The 17,806-nt window shown below is 42.6% G+C and overlaps 5 protein-coding genes across 5 annotated transcripts; 2 read left to right on the forward strand and 3 right to left on the reverse strand.

Annotated features, from left to right (window-relative positions):
- Positions 1-1,985: 1,985 nt before the first annotated feature.
- EAF01_005901 (uncharacterized protein) lies at positions 1,986-3,203 on the reverse strand (the record flags this gene model as incomplete). The annotated part of the gene is made up of 1 exon (XM_038914155.1): positions 1,986-3,203. The coding sequence occupies one exon, from the start codon at positions 3,201-3,203 to the stop codon at positions 1,986-1,988; it is 1,218 nt and encodes a 405-aa protein (XP_038770604.1).
- Positions 3,204-7,117: 3,914 nt separating this feature from the next.
- EAF01_005902 (uncharacterized protein) lies at positions 7,118-7,942 on the forward strand (the record flags this gene model as incomplete). Its single annotated transcript, XM_038914156.1, has 3 exons — positions 7,118-7,199; positions 7,358-7,486; positions 7,575-7,942. The coding sequence occupies 3 exons, from the start codon at positions 7,118-7,120 to the stop codon at positions 7,940-7,942; spliced, it is 579 nt and encodes a 192-aa protein (XP_038770605.1).
- Positions 7,943-8,315: 373 nt separating this feature from the next.
- Positions 8,316-9,143, reverse strand: EAF01_005903 (uncharacterized protein; the record flags this gene model as incomplete). Its single annotated transcript, XM_038914157.1, has 1 exon — positions 8,316-9,143. One exon carries the CDS (start codon positions 9,141-9,143, stop codon positions 8,316-8,318), a length of 828 nt encoding a protein of 275 aa, XP_038770606.1.
- Positions 9,144-9,632: 489 nt separating this feature from the next.
- On the reverse strand, positions 9,633-10,476 carry EAF01_005904 (uncharacterized protein; the record flags this gene model as incomplete). Its single annotated transcript, XM_038914158.1, has 2 exons — positions 9,633-10,344; positions 10,413-10,476. 2 exons carry the CDS (start codon positions 10,474-10,476, stop codon positions 9,794-9,796), a joined length of 615 nt encoding a protein of 204 aa, XP_038770607.1. The 3' UTR covers positions 9,633-9,793.
- A 1,603-nt stretch (positions 10,477-12,079) lies between these two features.
- Positions 12,080-13,116, forward strand: EAF01_005905 (uncharacterized protein; the record flags this gene model as incomplete). The annotated part of the gene is made up of 3 exons (XM_038914159.1): positions 12,080-12,310; positions 12,416-12,495; positions 12,546-13,116. 3 exons carry the CDS (start codon positions 12,080-12,082, stop codon positions 13,114-13,116), a joined length of 882 nt encoding a protein of 293 aa, XP_038770608.1.
- Between the last annotated feature and the right edge of the window lie 4,690 nt (positions 13,117-17,806).

Raw genomic sequence — 17,806 nt, forward strand, 5'->3', positions numbered from 1 at the left:
CTGATTATTCTCAAACCAGAGTGATACTTGGCCGCGTGTGATGTGTTGATTTGGTGTTTTTCCCCTGTTGGTTTGGAGATATTACGCTTAATGTATATTTCTGATAGTCGCTTGATGGGATGATACTGAGCTGACGGAAGGCGGCAGTGGGAGGAGGCGCTTTGTATTGATTTTATACCCGACTTTGCGCTTATATTAATGGATATTCAATCAAAACACCCAGAGCTAACGTTACATCAGCAAAGAAATCAAAGGCTTGGAGATGATTTCTACAGTCTGCTCTGATTCTGATTGAGAAGACTAATGATATATTCATTGAGACTCGGAATGCCAAGCTTACCTACAGAAGGGATAGATTAGAAGGGAGTAGATAGCCGAGAAGTAGTAGTAGATGTAAGGGGGCCAAGACAAGTTTAACCCATAGTGGTAGTGGAAGTGGTACAGGAACTGGAGGAGAAATTGCACAAGGAGGAAGTCATGTGGAGGGGGGAGTGAGCATTGAAGAGTTAATCAGTCTAGATAGCAATTAGCTAACTCATATACTTGAGTGGTTTCTGGTAAACTACCCAAGAAAGTATTGGATAATATTTTATCCGGTTCTTTACCAACTGTCATAGCAAGATCTGGTGATGTAGCCAAAACTCACTGAACTGTTATTCAATAGTCTGTTTTAAAGTCGTTTTTTGTATTTAGAATGATGGAAGGGTGATATGTTGGTTGTCTACTGTGTAGATATTTTCTATGTTTTTGGTTGGTTAAAAAGTAGTACATGTGTATATATATCTAGATGGGAGAAGAGTAGATGGTTATTGGAGTGGGATTGAAATGGATGGAAGATGTTGAGGTGGGATATGGATATGGATATGGATATGGATATGGATATGGATATGGATATGGATGGATATGGATATGGTATTTGGGTGGGTGGTTGTGACTAAGCCAAACTATTCGATCACTAGTGGGTGCAGAATATACGAAACTTAGTTGCTAATATCTCTTGAAGTACAAATTCAGGTATTTGAAACTGCACACCATGGTTCACTTATAATTGAAAAATGAACAGATTGATTTTGAAATCAAATAATTGAAGAATGCATTTGTTATGAATTTTAAAAGTTGATAGATGTCTTGTTGGTGTTGATGGACTTGATGGTCTGTGCAGACAGACGGAAAATCTGTTCTTCCGATGGATTCTTTTGACTGCCTCTCCTCTTATATATTGTTATCTACTGTAGTCTTCTCTTTTCAAGGTTATATGTGATAGGTACTTTAATTTACTGTTTAACTTCTCACTCATAGTTTTATAGAAATCATTTGATCGATCTACTTGAATAACTTCTTCCTGTTCTCAGATGACAATTCAGGAGTCAGGACACAGGAACATCTCTATCGTCTCGACGACTTCAGATGCATAACTTTGATATCAAATTTCATCTCGAATAAGAAATAGTTCTCTATCATCTCCATCAGAAAACAACTCATTCACCAAGAAGTATACAGATTCTTTACTCCCAACATCCCATCTTCAAGGAATTGGTCTAAATATCTTCTCATTATTTCTTGTTATCTGCTTGCTAGCTGTTCTCCTTTCCTGCTTTGTCTGATACAGATCATACGTTCCGAGTCTCTCTATAGCCTATGCCAACAAGTACCTATTCTTCTGCTAAAAGAAGTTGAAAGAGTTACCCTTAGTCATGTCCTTTCGTGAGATACACTATGCCTTCGCTGTCTTCCTATTACCTCTAGCCCATCCTGAGAAGAAACGCAAAGATATTTCAAAACAAATGAAATAGAAACAAGAAAGGGAAGGGAAAGAAAAGACACACATCCGCTATGCCTATGCCGCTTGCTAGCTCGCTTCAGTACTTTGTGTATCGCTCGCTAATCGTCATTGATTGAATGCTTGTCCACGCCGTGCAGAAAAGGCAATGCATGCCAGCGGGATATTTCCAATCAATTACATAGACGCCATTCTTAGAAATCCATTATCCATCAATAGCGTCGAAAAGAGTCTTCATCCCGCCGATCTCCATGATTTCCTCTTCTTCAATCACGGCGTCCTCATCTGCTCTTCTTCCACGAGATCCAACTCTGTCTATCGCGAACGATGCAACTTCCTCGCCCGCCATCCCGTTATCATATCCAGCGTTGTATTTTGGAGAAGGCAGCCCCGCCTTTCTCATTCCAGCTTGTTTGAGATCCGCCAAAGTTGGCCAGTCTGCTCGTACAGTTGACTCCTCATCCATGCTAGGATGTCCCCAAATGGTGTTCCGAGCGAGCACGGTTGACAATTCGTCACTGAATGCTCTTCCTCTGAAAGCAGGCTTGACCTTGACATAAGTTCCTTCGCTCTTCATTCTCATGACCTCCTCTTTGTTTCTGATGCGCTCGTTCATTTCGTCCCTCGCGTCATTCTTTCGCTCCTCTCGATGCTTAACCAAGTCCTCGGTGGATTTGGGAAAGTATAGTGATGTTGTCAGGCCAAGATGATTACCTTGGATTCGGAGACGATCGAAGTTCTTTCCAACTTCATAGGCATCGCTTCGATGAGTAAGGGACGTTCCCGCTGCTTGTGCCATAGCAAGTGGGTTTGGTGCGGAGTTTGCAGCCTGATATGCAGCGACAACCCTATTAGTTCGTGTCGAAGTGCCACTTGCGTCAGAACGAGCAGGAACTTGGTTTCCACGACGAGAGAATTGATGAGGTCCTGTGGAGGATGAGATTTCAGCTCCATCTTGTGACATTTCTCCCTTCTTACCACCCATGAATTCTCCAGTGGGAACGGAATAATTCGCCGAGATAGATTTCGCTCTCAAGACTCGTCGGTTGATAGCTTGTTGGTTCATCCCCATGCCAATGCCACCTCCCAAGTTGTTTCCTTCTCTTGCATTCGTCCCACCAGTGGGTCTGGCTAGGATACCAGTAATAGACGGTCTAATAGTCGTACTTCCACTCACATTTCCAAACACACTCCCATCCTGCATAGCATTAAAACCCAATGGTGGAAAGTCATTCGTAGAGGGCGTTTGGTGACGTGCCGGTGCAGTAGGAGTACCATCGTTTTGGTGCGCATAGCGAGCTCTAGAACCAGGTCGATTTCGACCGCTTGATCCACTGCCCCGGAGACGCTTCAACATCGCATTGTTTCCGCCGGGTGGGTGGGGAGTAGGTGTGCCTTGAAAATTTTCTTTGATTGGATCCATCTTTTGTTTTTTGTTCAAATCGACGTGGGTTTGATTGGTAAATAAAGAGCAGAGAAGAGAGGTAGGTGAGTAGATAGAGAGAAGAAATATCGGTCTTGCGCCTCTGCTTCTTTGATGTTGAAATTGTATAAACTTGTAATGTGCTTGCTTGCTTGCAGTAACAAACCCCAACTTTTCAATTCCCAGAGTCAAAAAGCTTTTGTGAGAAACTTGAAAGAACCGCGGGATTTAAATAAGAGGGAGATGAAGTAATTCGTTCTTGAAGCTGTATTTATCGTTTTGTTTTGTATTGTATTGTATGGTAAAACAGTGCAGTAGGAACAGCAGCCGGTTTAGATGCAACAATAAACAAGATTAAAACTGGGAGGACTTATTCAAAGTCTATACTGAACTGAAACGAAAATGGTAGTTCGGATCTATATTCAAAAAAATGAGATGGTGGTTTGTGGATTGTTGATCGGAGGAGCCCCGATGTCGCAAGGAGGGGGGACTTGGGGAGTGGGAGGTGAACTTTTGAGGTTTGAGGTTTGAACTTTTTTCTTCTTCTGGCTTTTGTTTATGGTTGTTGGTTTTTGGTTTTGGGGGGTGATGAGTGAGAGGTGAGGAGGGATGAGTGATATAAAAGAATGAAAGAAATAAAGAAAGATAGAAAGATAGGTGTGGTCGGTCTGCAAGTCTGCCTGTCTGTCTGTCTGCCTGTCTGTCTAGTTGGTGATACAAGAGTGGCTCCAGTGATGATCAGAAGTTTTTACGAGATGAGGTTGATGGTGGTTAGTAAGAGGTTTTGGATGACTGGATTGAGGGGTGGGTTATGAGTGTGAGATGAGATGATATTGTGTGGAATGAGATAGAGAGAGAAGTCTAAGGGGAGTGAATGTGGGTGGATAGTAGGGAGGTTGTGAATGCATGGGGGTTGTGATGAGTTGATTGTTTGTTTGGAGGGTTTACTAGGTATGTATTTACGGTTCTGGAAGAGAGGGTAGTGTACTGTACTGTGCTGTGCTGTGATGGGAATGGGACTCTTGTATTTACTACATTAGATGGGTTGTTGGATTTGGGTTTCTTGGGTACCTGTGATGGATCAATCGTATGGTATGGTATGGTATGGTATGGTATTGTATTGTCTAATATTATATTCCAGAGGAAACATCTAGGTATATATTGCCTTGAACATAGTGAGTGAGTTAGATGTAGATGTCAATAGAAATTAAAGCTGTATTCTTTTACACTGTTATTAGTACCAACTCCAACAATCACAACATCTTACACTACAGTAACAAAACATGATTATCAATGACATGAAATCAACTAGCATAAAATCGTCCAATCACATACTAGATATTCATTTACTATACTCACACTATTCATACCTCTCTCTTTCCCACTTAGACAAATCTACCTCCGAAGTTCAAACTCGAAACTTCACCTTTAAATTTCGATTGAATTTCATCACATTTCGACGTAAGCGATCTCGGAGCTCTAGGGGCTCTAGGGGCTCGAGCTATGGATTTCTTTATTAACAATAGGTTTTTTATGTCAGTTTTGGAAGTGAAAGTTTGGGGTTTGAGGGTGAGTTTTGAGGGTGAGTGGGAAAGTGGGAAAGTGATTGGATTGTGATGGGGATAGTGAGTGGGTAGGTAGAGATTCTGGAGACTGGGATGGAACTGGGATGGAATGCGAGAGAAGGGGAGGAAATGGAAATATGGAAAAGGAGGATGAGATTTATGAATTATAGTGTAGATTGTCTTTGAGATATCTTGTTGTATAGAGTATGGTCTGAAGCTGTAGGGTATGGTTTGATTTGTGACTGTCACTTATTTTACTTCAGATTTCTTGTTTGTGACGAGAGGAATGAGATGAGATGAGATGAGATGATGGTGGGATGGGATGGGATTGATCATCTAATATCTAATATCAGGTGCTGAATCTTGGGAAGTTCTTAGAATGAGAGAGAGTTTCTCTTTGAGATTCTGTATTATCTAGGTCATTGGGTCTGTATTTCGTTGATTGGCATTGTCACTGTTAAAAAGAAATTCTCATATAACGTACTGTAGGTATACGGAGGCTTGCGTTATAATGACTGTTGTATTAAGACTATGGAATCAAGAGGAGACATATCTCTTGATAACTAATGCTAAGCTAGTTTACATGTAGGACAGTGAATCCATTCAACCTAAAGAAAAGGGTTTCGCTAGTATGCTCAGTATTGCAATTCTGAGAAGCCTTGACTTCTTGAATAGATGGGATTGAGGTTGTGTGAGTAAGTGGATGAGGTTATTAAAATACTTGTAATGCATCAGAGTGCTCAGCATGATGTCATTTTGATGGCACGTACGTATTGTATACCGATAACTAGTTTGGAGTTCTTCGTTGATGTGTACAGTTAGCAAAGAGTGAGTAGTGAGGTGTTAGACTTTTGGGCATGGCTTTGTTTTCTAGAATAATCTGTTGGATAGATCGATCTACTCCTTTATGGGTATCCTGGAGAGTGTTTTTTAGGGAAGTTTTTTTGCTACGAAGCTTTGCAATTTGAAAGATCTTTGTTGGGAGTTGGATCGTGTAAGTACTATTATCTCCCTGCTGGATCTTATTAAGGGAACTGTCCTACTCGCCTTTACTCTTGATTTCCGAGAGGAACACGATAGAGGTCTCCCTTTTATGCATTACTCTTTTGATAGTATGCAATCTTTATGATCATGGAACGGAATTAACAATTACTTTAACTACACTCATATCCACATTCGAATCTGTATATCATTCCAGTCTCCATGACCTTCCGCAAATCCAACTCAACCTGCCTCCCATTCAGCTTCCCAAAGCAGAACTGATCTGCCCTCCAAGCCGCTGCGCCCAATGCCACTCCGTTGCATACCAGTCATTCGACAAAACTCATTACTTCCTCATCCAATGTATGTCCCGTCTTCTCAGACATTGCACATCTAGCGGCTTCTTCTTACCACCAACTCCTAGGTCGGCAGATCAATAGCAGGATTTCTTGCCGACCATACTACAGCAATTCTAGAATGCCGCTCCAGAAAGAATCATCATCGATTTATGATTGCCCGGGTAATGCTGCCTTGAGATTCTGAGTACGTAACTTTCTAGTCAAGTTAAAATACCATATCCATCTCAGGGCCGCGACTCGTGAATAAGAAGATGACTCCGACAAAGAAAATGCTTTTGAGATACATGAGGATTATTAATTGGAAATTCTTTCATGCAGAAACTCCTAATTCTGATTTTTTTAATAGGATCAAGAGTACGAAGTAGAAGATGCACGGGGTGGAAGCTTTTTTATGTGCTAAAGGATTTAGACTTAGGGGTATATATGAAACTCTTGGATATTGGGTAGCGAACTCAAAAGTCTTCTCTCCCTGTTGTTGGCAGGAGGAGCTCGGTGCTAAATAGGTATAAATGCCAATAGCTCGAGGACCACGCACAATGATAGAAATATACAGATACCTTTGAACAAATAATTCTTGTTCGAGAGCTCTAGGGTGATTATTCTTCAAAAAATCAGAATGAAACAAAAAACCAATTCACAATCCAAATTACTCCTCCTCATTTCCCCCATGCTGGAACTGCACATATTAATTATACTTCCCCAGTCCCGACTCCCCTTTTCCCTCTCTCTCCTCTCCCTTCCACCATAGGCTAAAATTCGGAATCCGGAAACCATCCCGCCTTGGCTTCTCTTCGGCCTGAAAAATAGACATTAAGCTTTAGCGTTCGCCACATCCGAAATCCGATCTAGACGAACGGATCTAGACCATGTGCTAAGTGGGACTTTGGGATACGTCATGATTGCTTCAACTCTTGAGTTTCTTGTTGAATTTGGATTTTGGGAATGACATATTTCTAGATTTTCGGTTCTTGGATTTATTATTTGGTATACTTAAGGGAAAAAAGAAATTATGTCAAATCCTCAAGACAAAAGAGTACAAGCCGGCGAGGTAGAAAAAGCTCATGATATATCTACTCTGACAAATACAGAATGTAAGAAAACAACTTCCTTCTCACTTGATTTCCCCCCCTCCTTCGCCTCAAGTATCCGTCCGTTCTGGGATTTCTCAATTCCTTTTCCCAGTGTCCAATACTACTCCCACATCATCAGTCAAATTCTTGTATACCCCATGCTAACAAGCCAAATACAGGGTCAAGACCAGAATACACCCTTCCTACCCCCTCCCTACAATTCCTCTTCCATCTCGAATGTGATATGGAGGAATTCCATCCCATTGGTGATGGAGGACATGGCAACCGTGCTACTGTTATTTTCAAAGGTTTGTCCTTCCTTCCCTTCCCCCCCATTCATTCCCTCTCATCCTTTGTCTCCCCCACAAATAATGAAATCTAGCTCACCTCATCCAGGCGGCCGTTTCGAAGGTCCTCATCTCCGGGGCACCATTCTCCCCGGCGGCGGCGACTGGGAAACCATTCAAAACACACCTTCTCAATCTCTCCAAACAGCTCACCTTGATACCCGCTATAATCTTTTAACTCATGACAACCACTGCATTTACCTGCGTACTACCGGTGTACGCACTGGTCCTCGAGATGTTTTAGAGGCACTTGGGGAAGAAGATAAACATACTGCTCATGACTACAAGATGCGCTTAAATCTCACATTTGAATGTGATGATGCGGGGAAGTATGGGTGGTTAAATCGGGTCGTGGGGATTGCTAGTAGTGGGAGAAATGGAGGGAGGGTAATTTATGATGCTTTTGAGGTTTTGTAGGGGGGAGTAGAGAATTCGAGGAGAAGAGGATGACTGGCATAGAGAGGCATTGTATGTATATTTGTATGATTGTAAATACTGAGTGTCATGATTGCTTGAAGAAGATCGCTCGCATGCTTGGCAGATTTCTGATGTCGATCATAAAATGAAACACAACCACTAAGAATAGTCGATAATAGAGAAAAAGCACGCCCGTATGAAAAATTCAAGACACTTGTTTTGCAACATAGCTCTTAAAGCCAAATATTCCTCCAAATAACCTACACACCGTATAAAATGACCCATAACCAGAGTGTTCCCATTGCTCCACTTTACACAAGAAATCCCATGGCAAACCCAGCCCACACCAAATTAACTCGTTCTAACATCTCACTCAACTCATCCCCGAAGTCGAGGTTTGAATGGAACTAGAGGACGGCTCCGACCTGGATACATTCGTTGATGTTGAAGATTCCTCAGTATCCATGGCCCCCATGTGTTCCGTGTTTCCGCTTCCTCCTTCCTTTCCTTTCCCCTTGTCTTGGCCAATGCTAGTGGGGTGGGTACCATCTGTCTCATGTACAGAAGTATTGCCCTGTGCATTCGCGTCCGTCATAAGCGTGTCGATACCCCCCCCAGTCCTTCCATCACTCCCATTTGAACCTACACTTCCCTCTCTTCCACCTCCTTCATTTGTCTCATACTCACTCCAATCACTTTCACTCCCGCTCCACCCCTCACTCTCCCCATCGACCAATCTCAGAACCTCCTCTACGACTAAAAAGTCTCTCTCCAACACCTCCGCCCAATTTTGCACGTTCCCCAATTCCTTTACCTTCCTTTGTCCCTCCTTAACAACTTTTTCCAATTTGTCTCCCTCTTTCCCTAGCTTCCCAATCTCTTTTTTCAATTCGTTTTCCTGTTTTGTCAATGCGCTACTATTCTGATGGAGGTTTTGCGCTCGAAGTTTTAGCGCATGTTCGTGAGGCGTGAAGATATTCTGGATGGATACATTGAGAGCAGTGCGCGCTTCAGCTATTTGACGAGTGGTTTCTGGAGAGAGGGGCAATGGTGGAAGAGAAGAGGTAGAGGGGTTGCTTTGCGCATGAGAGTGAGTTGATGTGGAGGCTGAAGCGGATACCGAGTGGGAGCGCGAATGTGAAGATGTAGAAGAGGGGCCGGGAATATCGGGAGGTGGTGGTGCGAGAGAGGAGATGGGCATTATTATGTGAAGAATTGGTATGCGTGAAGGGTTGTCCAAAGGATGTGATTGAGGATATGATGCCGAAAATGAAGATAAGCGGTGTATTGTAATCCTACAGTACTAAGCTGCAGCTTTGTGTCTTTATTACTTATCGAACGTTTTATTAAATGACAAATTCCAGAGCGCAAGTTATACATGCAAAGACGAGAAATAGTATGGATTCAAGTTGGAGAAGGCCTTTGAGAATAGAAATATCACGAGGTTGATGAGAAATGCGGGGAGGAACATGGGTTACATTTGGTTACACCAGGGTCTTGCAGCCAATTCAGGTCCAGGTCGATCATTTTGATTTCCCCAGCTTTTATCAACATCGAAAACATTGTCTCGAACATTGGATGGATTGCGATTAATTAACTGATTTAAAATTGGCATTTGTGCGAGGAAAAATGTCAAAATAGAACCATTGATAGACAGTTCACAAAATTCACGGTTGCACCGGTATTCAGATGTTTAATTGTACGAACAAATGGCAAAAGGGGTATTCTTATTGCTTTTGAATTCATCATAGCCTATTGTAGAGAACCATTTTTCGCATGATTCCATATCAGGAACTCCATGCCATGAATCCCAATGAAATACAACCCATCCCAAATCCCATAGAAGATGATTTACTTTCTCAATTGGCGTTGGTAGAAAGCCAACTCCTCACCCTCCAAAATGTATCCATCAACACGTCCAGATTGTCCAGGTCTGGATGAGACTGCGGCGTAAAGACGACCAGCCTCGAATTGCTTCTCCAAAGCGGGGTCAACCTTTCCTTGGGCAGCGAATCTCTCGTGGTGCTTCTTCTCAATGGACTTGCTCTTCTTGGTGTCTGGCTCCTCGACAGCTTGACCGGCCTTTTGTTGACGTCTACGTCCCAAGTTTTGACCGTAGTGTGCCTCGTACCATTGTCTGAATGGTGCAGCATCGACTTGAACAATGGCGGATCTGGTGAGGGTGTTGGTTCGGACCAACTCGTTGTTGGAAGGATGGAAAGCGACAACGATCACACGGACCTTACGGGCAATACCCTCAGAGGCCCATGAGAAGTTACCGGCTTCGAGACGGAGAGCACGGAATTTGCGGTTACCACCACGGGTACGGACGAGATGGATTCTCTTGGTTCCGATACGGGTACCTGCTTCTTGTCTTCCGGCTTCGAAAGCGCGCTTCTTCCCTGTAAAAGTCTTAGTTTTCAGGTTGGAACATATATCAATCAAGATATATGGGCTATCTACTACGCACGGTAATGGGATCGCTTGGCGCCAGAGGCGGAGCGTTTATGTCTGCTGTCACGGCTGATACCCATGATTGCTAATTCTGTGGTATGAATATTATTAGCCAAATTTGAACCAATATGTAGACGATTTTGTTCTCAACGCAAGTATTTGAAATGTCTTCTCGAGGAATCGAATGCGCAACCAGCTATGCGACGGCAAAAATGCCCGAGGGGATGTGCGAAAGAAGTATTGATATGTGATATGGTGTGCAGTCGATTGGAGAAGGGTTTTCACTCCATCTGAATTATCCAATGTGCACCTTTTCCCAATCTTTTTTGTTCTTTTTTGTTCGACAGCCCTCTTTCCCCGCATATTCTGGTTTCGATTTCGTTCTCGATATTCGATCGTAATACAGATAGAAGTTGAGACGTTGGTAGAGTACTGACCTGATGGATTCGAATTACAATCGTTGTCGTCGAAGAATTTGTCGTGAGAGTTTGAAGAATTTCGAATCGAACTTTTGCAAAAATGAAAATGGTGCGAGAAGCTAGTGTGAAGGCTAAGATTAAGCGAAATTTTTTCTTCCATAATTCACATCACGTGATCTTACATTGACTCTGGGCTTTACGAACAACATCGAGTCCGATATTGTACACAGAACTTTCACAAAGTTGACTGAGCACCACGAGGAGCAGATGTCAATTCTGGACAATTTGCCCTTAAGGATCCAGTCTGATGAAAGGAATATCGCCCGTGCTCAATTCTTCTCTAGGACACATGGCTTGAAGACTCCAGTTTTAGAGGTCTTGATTAATAGTTCAGCATACAAATTTATAAGGCGATATTCTATCACTTATAAGGATCTGACTACCGTGGGGATTTACCCCTCCTCGACTAGAGCTACAAGAGGTGGAAATAGAAGCGTTGTGCGGATCTTACTTGCTGAATGCATACAGACAGGGAATGCCCCAATCTATACAGATGTAGAGGTGAGGATGAGTACGATAATTGCCTGGAGAGTATGTTCGTGGGGATCGAGTGGCTGTTAGAGTATGGTGCAGATATACGACAATGAATGCGCAACAGAAGGTGTTGGTGAGTTGCTGAACAGGCAATGCTTTGTTCGAGCCGTTGAACAGTGGTTGTTTTGCTTGACTGTAAGAACAAAAAAGATGGAAGAGTAAAGGGGATGTATGATGAGTTAGTCGTGAGTTTCATCCCTAGCACTCTCTAGGGTTCGGTTGACTTTTGTATCTTTAAAAATACACAAAAAGATAGCATACAATGGTGCTTCATTGCTCTTTTCAACACTCGATGGATGTATCGAAAGTACAATAATAGATTGTTCGATATCAATTCAATGCGGCATACGAGTATACCGAAGATGGAGTTGGGTTGCTTTTCGCTCTCTTCGGCCTCGCTCCCCGCTTCACATTTCATTGACATTTTAATTGCCGTGCTTCCCCCTGAATTACATAGCGTTCGATTCTCATTGCTTGTTCCAGATATTTTGTTTCCTTGTATCACAGTAGGGAGTCATTGTTGTACACCTCCCTGTCTACAACAAGGGCCCCCATTGGTCTCGCAATGAGGGGTAAAATGGATGTAACCTTCCTTTACACTTTCGCGCTCGAAAGTTAATTAACAACACTTTCGCTCCATATCAACTCTCCAAGATCACTCGAATTCAAGATGGCCGAAGTCCACAAGCTACCTGGACATAAAGTCGACGTCAAGCTCCGTGTATTCAGCCATGAGATCCATTGCCATTCATTGATGTTGAAGCTTGGTTCGGTTTATTTCAGAAAATTCCTCGACTCAGCAGACAAAACCCCCTCTTCTGCGAATGCAACCTTCAAATACGAATACGTTACCATTCAAGATACTTCTGACGATGTTCCAAGCCTCGAAGTCGCATCCAAAGTTAGTTTACCCCAACCAACTTCATTCTCTTGATCGCTGCAAATTGGACAAATCCTCGAATTTCACATCTCGCTTTTGAATTGAGGCTAATGAAACCACTGTCAGGTTGAGGGCAGAGGTGATAAGCCTGTCGACACCGGATCTGATCATTGGTACATTGCTGTTAAACATATGACTGATTGCATGTACGGGAAATCCTTCACACTCAACAGTTTTTATGATATCAACTTTCTAGCCAAGGTTGCGGATTTTATGGTGCGCTGCCAGTCGTTTCAAGGTCATTGGATACAGTATTCTTCCGAAGCCCGAAATTCATCGAGCTAATACCTGATAATGCTGGCTCTCTTCTGAAGATTGCCTACCAACTCAGAAATCGAACTCTGTACAGGGAATGCATGATTCATGTTGCTGGTCGGTGGAAAAGGAACCCCTGCATATCAGAAGATGATATGGATCTTCGAATTCGAGTTCTCGCTGCATATGGAAGTATCTGCGACAAACTCGTTACAGCAAATTTTAATTTAGCGAAATTTATGACAGACTTTCAGCCAAACGATACAAGGTATTCCGAGCTACGTCTTGTTGCGATCCACTACTCCTCGTCACTCGCCGTTTATTTTCGGCGTATTTACGATAAACACATTAGTAAGGAAATCGATGAGGCTATAAATAAGGTATTGGCTAGTAACCTAATCCTTGATCCTTCTAAACTTGGAGCAGGTCAAGGAAGGTTCCAAGATTATTTTCTTTGCGCGAAAATCATAGACAAAGAACTTCCATGGGACGAGGAGTATGAAAACTGGTAGAGCTTCGGATTACAGTAGCCGCAATCGGCTTTCAAGCTTATCACATTCACGATTTCTAGATTCCAGTATCAGATGAGAATTTCCAAAGCTCGGTATGGCTTGTACCACGATCTTTCAATTGGTAAGTCGATTGCACCTGTTTTCTCAATCTCAAAATCTGAAATTCGAATGCCAAGGTTCCTGTACACTGACGTACGCTAGTTTCTTTCTCCAACATTGTCATGCAGTAGTCCACGACGGCGGCTATTTACTCACATATTTCAACGACGGGTGGAAGTGGTATCTAGACTGATGCTTTCTCATATGAGAGTTTTGCGAATGTAGTTTGGGGCTCTCGACAGACAGTGTATCACAACTACAAACCAATTTCAATGATGTTACACGGTTTCAAACCAGCTTCTGCTGATTGTGAAGTACATTGATATCGAAGCCTTCTGAATCCTAAATTATGCTGTGACTTGTATCCCCAGTAAAAGGAACTATGCCCTTCGTTTTTAACCAGTATTCCAAGAAACCTCAGACTCAATAACTTCATGATTCTACACCACACGATCGTTATCGACCCTCAAGAAATCAAATTTGGTTAAGGCTAAACTTACACCGTCCCATCGATGGAATTCATACACACATACACGCACGTTGTTATAAAACTTGTATCATAAACTTATACTATTACAGATCAATCCCTTGAACCCGTGAACAGAACGATAAATATTCATTTCACCTCTAATCCGCGGAACTATTCAATCACGCATCACGCATCATCTACCGCCCAGAGTTTTCATTCACATCCGAAGCGAAAATTCAGCTGATTATCTATCTCTGCGGTTCGCGATCTCGTCTTCTTTAATAACGGCTTCTCATGCCGACCAATAAACATGTAGTATTATCCCACATCACTGTCATTCCGCACTTCCTACTACCTGCTAAGATATATATTAACCTTTCCTTACTTCAGTGTCGTGGGATTGATATGCGGTACACAGAGTCTTGAACAATACATCTCCAGATAAGATTCCTTTATACAGTAGAACCGCTATGCCAACTTTAATTCCAGCTGTGACTTCTTACCCAATTTCCCTGATTCAGCAAGAAGTCTTTTTTCGACGTCTACATCTTCGTCTCTGTAGAATACAACTGCAGCATTGTCGCCGCACTCAAACGATAATAATTGCCACATATAGCTTGAGAAACTGACAGTAGTTATTACATGGGATTCAGGAGGGAGAAATGGCAAGTAAGAATCCACCAAAATGTCGAGGGGGCAAAACTTAGAGTTGCTGGGACGAGACTGCAAAGACTTCGGAGTGAGGCTGTAGGGTAATGGCGGAGATTTCAATGGCGAGTAGGGAGATGCATGGGCACCATTGATGACTACATGATGGAAGTGCGCAGTGTGCATAGAACTAGCAGGAGCTATCCTCCGAATTAATATATGACATCTATCAGAACATACACGAAAAGGAACCATCGTAAGATCTCTTTCACCTCAAATTTTACAACCCAAACAGTTTTCTAACTCCCTGATCAATTCTTAATATGTATTGACTCGTGTACAGAAATAATCAGATCGATCAATGAAAAGGTACCAAAAAATCAGAAGCCGCACTAGAAATAATCACAGTTTCCGATTTTCAATTTATATAACGATTTAAAAAGGAAAGCGCTTCCAGACTCTACGACTTTCGTCTGCTTATCTGCGCAAGTAACACAGGGCTTAACCTCAAGAATAACCGAGGTGTAGCGGTTATTTCTGTACGCCGTATTGATGACTTATGTTTCATGTTACACGAGATGGAAGTACAAGGCTGTGTAACCAATACGACAAACCCACCAATCTTCTGAATCTATTTTCAAGCAGTGAGATATTGGTCCCTTTAATGCTGTCAACCCCAAACGCACGTTTTATGGGCCTCGTTGGAAGTTTACAAATAGCAGCGCGGAATTAAGAGATCGTCAGGAACTTGGCGTGACATCGGCTGCACTTACAATTTTCGGTTGGCAAGTGTGCGTAGCTCTAGGTGTCCTATGTTGTTCTGTCTGCTGGATATCAAGTGAAAATATTGGCCCAAGTACGAAGATGTAGGATCATTTTGGATTCTGCATTGCCACACAATTACCCCTGGAAAAGAAATGAGAAATGTAAGATTCTAGAATTGACTGGAACAATTGGAAAGTGCAGGCGCAGGGTTCTCCGCATGTTCGAAATTGCTGACCTAAGAGTACAATGATAAATACAATTGATACAAAATTGAAGGTAGGTACCATGTACTGTTGCCTGAAGGGCATGCGAACATGTTGAACAGAGGATTGAAAAGTCTTGGTATAGGGGCCCAGAACATTGAGACCTTAGAAATGATATATGTACATAACATGGCTCACGGGAAAGACCGATATTCCAACTGCATGTGCAGCTTTCGCTACTGTGATAGCCGTTTTGTAGGACAAAATACAGCCCACAGACATGTCGAGTCTAAGCAGGATCTACGAGAGCTTTGACATTAACTGCTTCTTTTCAAGACTTGCGACAGTTGGAAATAGATGATACAGTGTGCGAATATCCCTTGATTCAGCTTGGTTAACGATTGAAGACTTCTATTCTTCCATGCTGTTTGTAAATATAGCAAGAAATCAAATGTGATGAGATTGTGTGTGATTGCGTCAGATAGTTTACACAACTCCTGGTGATTCAACGACGTGACCTCAGTGTATGTTGTACATTACTTAAACTCGAAGACCAGCATTCTATGGTAAGAAATGTATCACCACACCGAATCATGGGGGCTGTTGCCGAGCAGGCCAATTCTCGACCAACTGCAAAGTATTTTTAGATCGATCGCATGTCGAATCAAGGTTCACGTCCGTAACTGTGTCCTATTGCATGTTGAACCAAACTATCGGTATCAACGCAATCCAGACAATCATACTGTATCATCCAATCTCATTTCGCAGCATGCCATCGACAGCGACATTTTGTGTGCATCCATCAAAAGATTGCAACTCAATAATCAGTGTAGCTGCTGCCTGCTGTTAGACATGGCCTCTTTTGAATGTGTAAATAATGAAGGAAATAATATGCAAGGGGTACGGGATACTGAGAAGGGGAGGGGGTCAATACTACCCCAGAGAAAATTCAAAGGAAGGATCCAGGAGTTAAAAGCAGACGATTAAGAACTGGAAGGAAAAGCACAAAGTTTCTCATCCAATTCAGAAACAAAACTGGATGTCATTACATACACAAGAAATAAATCTTCAACACGGTAGTGACGAAGAGAGCCCTAACTTGTAGAAACCCGTTGTTCTGCTAGGAGTACCTCGAGGTGATATTTTCAACCCCAGATACATCTTCAACCGGATTACCAGTCCGATTTAACCGGAAGCGCTGACGAAGTGGGGGCCTATTTGACAACGTGGCCAAGGGCGGGAACGAATACGAAAATGGGAATAGTTAAACATCTCAACTCAAAACTCGGTACTCAATAGGTGAACCAGACTACCGGGTCCGCATTGGTGGTCTGATAGTTACAACTTGGACATCAAGAGCGAGGATCCACGTTATAAATACATCTGCCAGTTTATTCAGCAGTGATAAAGCTACCACATGAAACGGTTTGTTGAAAGAGGCCCTCTATAAGACCCACTGCTGACAAGTACTTCACATGAGCTCCACTTGTAATGGAACGTGATATTCGAGTCATCAGTGATGCCAGTTGGATGTAACGATCAGCTACGGCGTGAACTTTCGACACGCCCGTAGTTCACATCCAAATGCAGCCATCGGCATGCCGATGAATTCGAATTCGGATGTCAGCAATATCACTCTTGTTCCTGGTGGTACAGGATTTTTAAGTGGTAGTTTTAATAATCCCTTCAGATCTTGCACAATTTATTTGAGCTTCTTAGTTGGGGGCGACTGGCTTGATTTAGATCGAAGGATGATTGGCTATATTGCAATTTCTGTGTTCATTTGGCTAGTGCCACGGACTCTCATCACACCCGTTTACATGCCGTGTCGATACAATTTATTGTGGAGTTGGCCATCGACACATCTCAGTCTTCGCGTAAGAGGCGTATGAGAACCTGGTATGCCAATAAGCGAGCATCACAATGTGAAAATGACTGCATTTGTGTTACAAATGCTAGAATTGCAGATCAGAGATTGCAGAATGAAAGACTTAGATTGGTTTTCCAGGCTTTTGAAAGATAGGAAGATCGCTCGGTCCCGAAAAAACTTCTCTTTTATGAACTTTTTTTGTCATACCGAGGAATTACTTCATCAAGCGTCTATAGGGTGTGTATTGGGATCTGCTATATCCAGATCCTTTTTTTTCCTTTGAATAGCACAAAATGTGGCGCGTCTGGCGGCAATGTAGACAAGTAAATCCTACACAATGGGATACGTGCACAATGAAGAAAGATCACTCGTAAGCTGACGTATCAAAGTTCTTACGATGTACGAAGTACAGGTGGGAGTTATGGCCCCTGTCGATAACACCATGGTGATTCTAAATTTGTATGGAACTTTTGGCGTCTGACTATGCTAAGCCTAAGTTTCTCTAATCCACAAAGTCGTACGCAGAAGCGATCTTGGTGCGTGGTGGATGCCCATACCAGGCTTTAGCGACTGCTACCGACAGATTCGCGACGGGTAGGGCTAATTACTGTTTTCTTCTATCAAATCCCAACAGCT

Source organism: Botrytis porri, assembly GCF_014898465.1.
Source record: "Botrytis porri strain MUCL 3234 chromosome Unknown BPOR_007, whole genome shotgun sequence".
Classification (NCBI taxonomy): domain Eukaryota; kingdom Fungi; phylum Ascomycota; class Leotiomycetes; order Helotiales; family Sclerotiniaceae; genus Botrytis; species Botrytis porri.